The 9,430-nt window shown below is 43.8% G+C and overlaps 1 protein-coding gene across 1 annotated transcript; it reads right to left on the reverse strand.

Annotated features, from left to right (window-relative positions):
• Nucleotides 1–2,576: 2,576 nt before the first annotated feature.
• LOC123097733 (26S proteasome regulatory subunit 4 homolog) lies at nt 2,577–6,192 on the reverse strand. Its single transcript, XM_044519551.1, has 6 exons — nt 5,613–6,192; nt 4,251–4,496; nt 3,729–3,898; nt 3,396–3,612; nt 3,172–3,312; nt 2,577–2,863 (listed from the first exon to the last, which is right to left on the reverse strand). The coding sequence occupies exons 1-6, from the start codon at nt 6,105–6,107 to the stop codon at nt 2,780–2,782; spliced, it is 1,353 nt and encodes a 450-aa protein (XP_044375486.1). The 5' UTR covers nt 6,108–6,192; the 3' UTR covers nt 2,577–2,779.
• Nucleotides 6,193–9,430: the final 3,238 nt, after the last annotated feature.

A 9,430-nucleotide genomic window follows, 5' to 3' on the forward strand; every position in this document is an offset into this window, starting at 1 on the left:
GCTTGCGGATAGACGTGGAAGCCGGGAATCGGGTGCGCTGCAACGCGCGTGGAGACTCTAGCAGCACCATTCGAGGAAACGCGAATGAGCCAGTGCTGGCCACGGCCACGGCGGTGCTGACGAGCCCGTGCTGGCCAGGGTTTAACCCTAGGTAGATCAGGTCCTCCCTCTCGTTGTCACGCGCGACTCAGGCGTTGATTTTCTCCTGCTGCACGGCGGTGGTGAGGGCGGCGGCGGCCGCTGCTTCTCCCCTTGCGTCCGCCGCGTGCCTCCGGCCCTTTCTCTTGGCCGACTCCGCGGCCTGCTCCTCGGGCGTCACCTACTTCTTCTTCTTGGGTGCCACAGCGGTCTTGCGAGGGGCACGGGGCTTGACTTTGTCGGAGGGGGCGGAGGTGATGCCGGAGAAGGCGAGGACGCCGGCGGCATCGAGGGCGTCATCCATGGCGAGCAGCCGGAAGCGCGAGCGGGCGGGGGGGAGGGGGTTGAGGAAAGTGGAAAAAATGGTGGATGCTTTGCCACCGACTGGCGGGCCAGGGGAGTAGTTGGCGCGCGCCGCGCGTGTCTGCGCCGACGCAAATGAGGCTTAAATTGGGCCGGGAATGGGTCGACAGGCGAACGAAAAGCGAACACGTGTCCGTTTAGATCGGTGCGTCTGGCCGACTTTTCCGTCCACGATGATCCAAATAAACATGCGCGGATGAAATGGATCAGCACTTTGGAATTGGTCTTATCTTCGCTGCTCCTCGTGTTGTTAATGGCTGGTGCTTGAGTGATCGTCCCGAGACTGACTGTCAGGAGGCTGTAAGCTTAATGCATTACAAGGACATGGACTGATCATTATACACGCATCGCTTTTGGCAGATGACAGGGAAATTTCATGTCGTACAGGTCGTTCGTAGTATCGCGTTGTCACTCATTTCTTAACTGATGTGATGAAATTACCTATCTTGCAACCCCCAAAAAGAACAATTTAGCCTGAGAATGTTAACGCAAGAGACCTCCACGTCTCAATTACGATGTCCTTTCTTTAACCGAAGTCAAGACGTACGAACCTGGCAGCCATTGAACATGACCGTGAACAATACGACAAGGATGCAAGTGGTCGGCGTCCGCATCCATCCGCATAGCAAAAAATACGCTAATCCTTTTGGAAACGCTAACGCCCACACGTGTGGGCGTTCCCCAATTCGCCCACATGCCTGGATCGTCGTTCAATGCCTTTTGCACGAATTTTGATATAAAAGGTTGATTTTCTGTGCCACGTAGGACGGGGCTGGTGTGTGGGCGTTGGAGAGTTTGCCCACACGCCCGCACCACGTTGTTTGCCAGCTGCGCTGTGTGGGCGAACTAATTTATGCCCACACAGCCACCACCTAGGTCATGCGCGTGTGGCCGAAATGCTTTTCGTCCCACACGACACTTCTGCGTTGTGGATGGCAACTGCAGTTACGCGAACGTGGCAACTCGGTACACACATGGCAACTGTGATTCTTTGCTAGACGGCAACTGCAGTTGCGCGTACGTGGCAACCAGATAAACACACATGGCAACTGTGATTAACAATACATGGCAACTATAGTTGGACCACACGTGGCAACTAGGTAAACACACATGGCAACTACTGTTTGACCATATGTGGCAAGTAGTTAATAACACACGGCAACTACGGTCTGATTACACGCGGCAACTACCATAAATTAGACATGGCAACTATAGTTAATCAAAACAGATAGAGTTGACATGCTTTTACAACTACACTTGTCATCCCGAATAACTACATCTGCCAACCAGGATGGCAATTTAATCGTCATCCCGCGGGGTACAATGTAGCTGCGCCAGGACGTGTGGGCATTTTTGCTTCGTGCCACACGGGCGGGGTAGAGATGAGTAGTATTTGTTGGGCGTGTGGCACGAAGTAGCCCCGCCCACACGTGTGGGCAATTCTAATGTCCGCCCACACACAACCCGTGTGGGCTGCCTGCGGCTCACACCACACACCGTGTGTGGGCGCATGTCGAATACACCACACGGGTGGCAGTTATCGGCGTCCAATCTTTTTCACTTTAATATAATCATGTTAGTTTAAATTTTCTGTTTGCAGACAGTTGTGGACAAATAGCTATGATATGTTTCTGAGCAAACTTTTAGGAGCTCGTCTAAAAAAAGGCAGTGGTTTGTGCTCCCCGTTCTTAAATATAAGTCTTCTTAGAGATTCCACTATAAACCACATACGGATATATATAGACACATTTTAGAGTGTAGATTCACTTATTTTGTTTCGTATGTAGTCACTAGTGAAATCTCTAGAAAGACTTATATTTAGGAATGAAGGGAGTAGTAGATATATAAAAGGACAACTTTTGTTAAGCATTGGTCTAGTCTCGGAATAAGAAAATAAATCAATACTCCCTCCCTAAACTAATGTAATAAGAGCGTTTAGAATACTAAAGTAGTGATCTAAACGCTTTTATATTAGTTTACAGAGGAGTAGTTCATTTCACGCCATCAGGATTCTGTATTTTACCGATATAAAGATCTGCCTTCCGACCAAAAGTCGCAGAGCAACCACCAACCACTAAGACATTGACTCATCAAGCATTTCAAGTGGTCGCAGTACATTGCTTGGAGGGCTGTTTTAAGTTGGGGATTGCTGAATAAAACGTAAGTACAGGAAAGTAAAACTCCAACCATTTTAAACAAAACACAAACTCCAATCCTCCAGTATTACACAACCATGTGAACCAGGAGGTAATGCTGGCGGCGAGAGGGGTGAACAGTCTCACATGTACAGCCCCTCCGGTACACCTTCCTTCTTCTTGAACATTACCTTCTCTTTGGCCTTCTTGAAGTCAGCATGTGTCACCTATAAATAGAAAGGAGCAGGAAATGTAAAACATGTGAAATCAAAACTTAGGAAGGAGCAGGAAATGTAAAACATGCGAAATCAAAACTCCAGCCATGTTCTTTTCCTTTTGAGGGGCATCCAGTTATGTTTTTAAACATAAGACAATAGAAAGACAACCCTGGTCAAGTAAACTATCCAGGAAAGATCATCAGAATGTCTTGGATTACTATCGTTTCTTCATCCCATGTCACAATTCATAGTTAGCTTAGAAGGTTGTGCTATAAGAAAGGGCAAGGGATCTGATTCGCAGAGCAACTATGTCTTACCTTCATCCTGCGCTCTCTTAAGGCAAGCAATCCAGCTTCAGTACAAATGGCTTTGATATCAGCACCAGAAAACTCATCTTTGGTCATCACAAACTCTTCAAGGTTCACATCTTCTGCCAATGTCATCTTAGCAGTGTGTATCTGCACCAATAAAACATAAGGTAAGAATAAGAAAAGGTTCCAATTAAACACCTAGTAGAGCTAAATATTTAGAAGAAAAGCACCTGAAAGATACGCCGTCGTGTTTTAATATCTGGTAACGGAAATTCAATCTTTCTGTCTATTCGGCCTGGTCGAAGCAAGGCTGGGTCAAGGCTCTCAATGCGGTTTGTCGCTAGAATAACCTTTACATCTCCTCTTGAATCAAAACCATCGAGCTGATTTAACAACTCCAACATGGTTCTCTGAATCTCACGCTCACCGCCTGAATGAGCATCATACCTATAACAAATAACAACTTGATTCAACTCATTTTTCACGGGAACTCCACCCCATCTTTTTTTGGGTACAAATAATAATCATCCTAGAGTAAACTTCCGAGACGTGGTATATTTTACCTCTTTGTTCCAACTGCATCAATCTCATCAATGAAGACAATTGAAGGAGACAGATCATCAGCCACCCTAAACAGTTCTCTTACAAGCTTGGGGCCGTCACCAAGGTACTTCTGGATCAGCTCACTCCCAACAACACGCAAGAATGTTGCTGATGTAGAATTGGCAACAGCCTGCCGCAATTTTATACAATAAGATAAAGTTACACTCTATTACAAAAGATATACTCCCTCCGTTCCTAAATATTTGTCTTTTTAGAGGTTTCAAATGGACTACCACATACGGATGTATGTAGACATATTTTAGAGTGTAGATTCCCTCATTTTGCTCCGTATGTAGTCACTTGTTGAAATCTCTAAAAAGACAAATATTTAGGAACGGAGGGAGTATAATAACATGCTACAATTACATAAACATAAACTAACAACCTTTTAGCTGGTTCACTAATTTATTAGTGGAAAAAGATGCTTAAATAAAGCAAAATAAGGAATCCTTGCCCAGTGAAAAAGATGAAAAGACACAAACCTTTGCAAGTAGAGTTTTCCCTGTTCCAGGTTCCCCGTATAGTATGACTCCCTTCGGAGGCCTGATCCCAATGTCCTCATATAGCTCAGGATGTGTCAACGGAAGTTCCACTGCCTCTTTGATCTCTTGAATTTGGGCATCCAAACCACCTATGTCAGCATAAGACTCCAAAGGTGCCTTCTCAACTTTCATGACAGAAACCATAGGATCAACTTCATCTTGCAAAATTCCGACCACCGAGAGAACCTGACAGAAATGATATCAAGCTTGATTCTCAATAAAGTTCTAAATGAGTTTCAAACAGACCTATAATTGTTCTGTTCGCATAATAGCACATTGAGTTTTAAAATTGGAATGTAACTGAAGATCTAGAGATGCACCCATTGAAGAAAAAATCTAAACACCAGTATAAATATATCATTAACCACACAAAGAATATAAGAGCCGGAGACAAAAATGCAGATTACAGGAAAACGCATACTACAAAGAGAGATACTGCAAGAACATTAATGCATTAATGGTGATCATGGTGTTAGTTAAGAAAGCAATAACAGATTATGCTTTAACGTTTGAATATGGAGTTCTAGTGAACAGGTGTTTGCTTTTGCAACTGTCAATTGTCGACGATGGTTAGTGATAATATTCAGGCCAGAAAGTGGTCAACATCATATATAGGTAGAAAAGGATGGTACTTAACCAAATATATAAGTTTCTAAAAATTATCTCTAAAGAAATCAAGGAAATGACACTTAGCAATAAAACAAAGCAAATTTGCTGAGACAACATAAGCATCGTACTACAAATTACAGCGCAGTTTATGCATAGATATCTTCATATATAATCAATGTTCTGCACATATATAATCAACGTTCTGCACATACGGAACAAGCAATGGCCACATTCATCTCAATTCCCATGTTTTGCCCCATGGCTCCCATCCCACAAGTCTCAATGTCATCAAAATGCCCCAACTTCACCAAATGGATCAGTTCTAACTCACTCCGATGCTGTCAGCCTCCCTTCACAAATGTCATCGTTCCTACAGGATTTTTTGGGTTGTTTGATTGCATCATTGAAAAAAGAAGATTCTTTCAAAGAGGTTTGAGTGGATGCTAGAAATCCTATGGGGAGTAGTAGAAAGAAATCCTTAGGAAAAATTCCAATAGGATTCAATAATATGAATCGAACATCCCAAATAGGAAAAAATTCTAAGGATTCTAATCCTCCAAAATTCCTATGAAAATCCTTTCAATCAAAGGAGCCCTAATCTGAACTCGCCCTAGGTTTTCTCGCGGTCAAAAGTATTCAATTCTAATCCATGTTTGAGTCCATCTGATAAATGCAGATATTACAGAAAGATACCTTGTTATGCATCAGTATGGAGCATCCCGGCTCCAGCTGGTCCTTGTCGACGAACGACAGTACACTGACATAGTACTCAGGCCCAACGGACGACGAGACGATCGCGTGGCTCTCGTCTATGATCTCCTCGAGCGAGCCAACGCTCATAGGGGTGCCGCGGAGGTCGTCGACCTTAGATCGGTCCTCCTCCGTCTTGTCTTCGCTGGGGCGCAGCCGCTCCTGGCTCGCGACGAACTCCTCCTCCATGAGAAGGTAGTCCTTGACGCGGTCCAGCTTGAGAAGGCGGAGGCGGCACTTGGAGAGCGGCGCCACGGGGGGCAGCCGCGCCGCCGCCTCGGGGCCCCTCTGTTTCCGCTGCTTGCGCCCCACGCGCGACGGTGCGGCGGGGGGCTCGAACTTCTTGTCCTTCTTGTCGCCGGCGGCACCGTCGCCCGGCTTGCGGTCACCGGGGAGACCGCCCTGCTTGCCCATGCCGCCTGGAGAACCCTGCCCCATCGCCGCCGGCTGGTTGCTTCGATTCGAGGGTTAGGGTTTGGGTTGGGAGAGAGAGAGAGATCGGGCTTTCTTGTACTACGGTGCTTCGATAAGACCGATATATAGTTTTCTCGTTGTACTTAGAATCTTACTCTCTTTCTTTCCTCTCGACGCCTACGTACTTGGCTAGGAGTAGTACTTCTAAGAAGAAAAAAAGTGATATACCTCATGACATCCAGGCCGTCCTTTTTTTTTGAAAAAATAACAGATCGTTATTCATTTTCAATAACAATTAATACATTGTTTATGAGGAGGGATACAATTTCACTCAAAGGCTCCTCAAACCAGTCAAAAGTTGAAGAAAATTTAGCTAACTTAGCAAGTTCATGGACAACTTTATTTGCTTTCCTATTACAGTGCTCGAATCTAGTAATAGGAAAATCACAAGCCAAAAAGTAACAATCGTCAAACACTGTCGCCGCTGTACTCGCCATCCGTCCTCCGTTGTTCATGGTTTCGATGACCTCCAGGTTATCTGGGTTAATAACAATACGGTTGCAACCCGCCCTTTGAGCAAACCATATCTGAGCGCCAAAGCTTCCGCCGTCAGAACATCGGTGCACCAATCAATTCTCCAATTCCCCCTGCAATGAATTTTCCTTTGTCGTCCCTCAAAACAGCGCCGGACGTGCCCCTAAGTAGGTCATGATCAAAAGAGGCATCCACATTAAGTTTTACAAACCCCCTTAGAGGTAGTATCCATCCACCTCTTTTCATAGTACTCCCTCTGTTTCTTTGTAGTCTGCATATAAGGTTTGGTCAAAGTCATGATTTATAAAGTTTGACTAACTTTATATTAAAAAATATCATCACTCAAAATGTGAAATCAATATTATCAGATGCACCATGAAATGTATTTTCATACTATATAGTTTTAGTATTATAGATGTTCATATTTTTTGATATAAATTTAGTCAAACTTTGTGTAGTTTGACTTTGATCAAATTTTATACGCGAAGTAAAAAGAAACGGAGGGTGTAGCTTTCGGTGATATGGCCATAACATGGTTTAACGTAATAGTACGAATCCCCATAGAAATCTGGTTGACATCTTGGGTTTTCTCTTTATGGACTAATTTTCGCCTCTCCCACCACAAATATCAGGTTGTATTTGCAATCATTTTTCGAACATTCCTACTACCCAAGATAGTCAGCTCATTTTCAGGCATAGAGAGTAAAAACTCGAGGATCGCCTCACCAGCATAATCAACTTCGCAAGCTCTTTTAATGACCTGATCCGGTCTCAGCACTCTCCACGCCTCCTTTGCTTTCTGACATTGGAATAACATATGCTTTGTATCCTCTTGTCCCAAGGGACAAGAGGGACAATTGGGGGGAGCTTTTATGTGCCTATTCACCAAGTAATTCTACACGGATAACTTCCAAATCTCACTCTAAATAGGATTAATGGTTAAATGTCCTATATCATCAGTTCTTCTAATTTTTCTCCTGTGTTGATGTTTCCATTCCACAACATAGGCTAATCGAACTAAAAACACTCCATTTTTTGCATAGCTCCAAGCAACAAAATCTGACATATCATGTTGGGGAAGCGGAATTACAAGGACCTGTTGTGCGTCAACTGGCCACAACGTTTGGTCTAGATTTTCGTCCCAGTTATTAGTAACAGGGTCAATCAAATCAGATACCTTGGAGATCAAATTACTCCCTCTAGGTGTGATTACTTTTCTGTTTGCACAATTCGGGATCCAAGCATCTTCCCAAATATCAATATTGTGACCGTTTCCAACATGCCATATATAACCATGATTTAGGCAATTAACCCGCGCCATTATACTTTGCCAAGTAAAAGAGGATCCCTTCTTTAACTTCATGTTCAACAAATCACCATCGGGGAAATACTTAGCTCTCAACATGGTAGCACATAAGGACTCTGGATTCTCAAGAATACGCCAAGCTTGTTTTGCCAACATTGTCGGTTGAAACAATGAATATCCCAGAATCCCATCCCTCCTTGATTTTTGGGTACACACATTTTCCACCAAGCCATCCAATGCATCTGCTTCTGGTTGTCCTCGTCTCCCCACCAAAAATGTGACATCGCATCAGTGATTCCCTTGCAAGTTTTTTTAGGAATTTTAAAGATGGACATCGCATAGGTGGGGATCGCTTGTATAACAGATTTCAGGAGGATCTCCTTCCCTCCCGTGGATAGAAGTTTTTCTTTCCGTCCACTTATCTTCATGATGATATGGTGAATCAAGTAACAGAAACAGTCATACTTGTCCATACCCACATTAGCCGGTAGGCCCAAATATTTATCATTCAGAGCTTCAATCATAATATTGAGAGTGGTACAACAAATTTGCTCCCTGATATCCACTCTCGTGTTGGGGCTGAAAAATATGCTTGATTTCTCAACACTCACCATTTTCCCAGAGTCGGTACAATACGAATCCAGAAGGGCTTTCAAAGCCTCGGCATTGTGTATATTAGCTTTCATCAGGATCAATGAGTCATCCGCAAACAGAAGATTTGTAATAGAAGGAGCCTCCCTACATACCTTCACACCTTAAATTTTCCTAGTCTCCTCCGCATGTGACATGAGAGCAATCAGGCCCTCACTACATAACAAAAATAAATAAGGAGATAAAGGGTCTCCTTGACGTAATCCTCTGGAGGGCTTAAGCTCGTAGTTTCTTCCGTATTGAACCTAACCCGATATTCTACAGTGGAAACACATTGCATAATAAAATTGAACCAACTCTCATGCAAGCCCAACTTCAACATAATCTCTTTCAGGAAAACCCACTCAACCTGGCCATACGCTTTATGCACGTCAAGTTTGATAGCACACAGACCTTCCTTTCCTTCCCTCTTATTTTTTATTTTGTGAAAACATTCATAGGCCACTAAAATATTATCAATAATCATTCTTCCAGGCACAAAAGCACTCTGAGTCGGGCTAATAATATATGGGAGAAACACCTTCAATCGAGCAGCCACCATTTTTGATATAATCCTGTAAACAACATTACAAAGGCTAATTGGTCTGAACTGGGTTACCTTTTCTGATGAATTAACCTTTGGGATCATTACTATCGCAGTATCATTCCATCCATCTGGAATAGTACAAGTATTCACCGCTTGCAAAACTTCTTGAACAAGATCGTCTCCAAGCATAGGCCAACATCTTTTATAAAAAATAGCATGGAGTGTTGGGGAACGCGGTATTTCAAAAAAATTCCTACGATCACGCAAGATCTATCTAGGAGATGCATAGCAACGAGACGGGAGAGTGTGTCCACGTACCCTCGTAGACCG

The sequence above is a fragment of the Triticum aestivum genome, chromosome 4D (genome assembly GCF_018294505.1).
Source record: "Triticum aestivum cultivar Chinese Spring chromosome 4D, IWGSC CS RefSeq v2.1, whole genome shotgun sequence".
Classification (NCBI taxonomy): Eukaryota; Viridiplantae; Streptophyta; class Magnoliopsida; order Poales; family Poaceae; genus Triticum; species Triticum aestivum.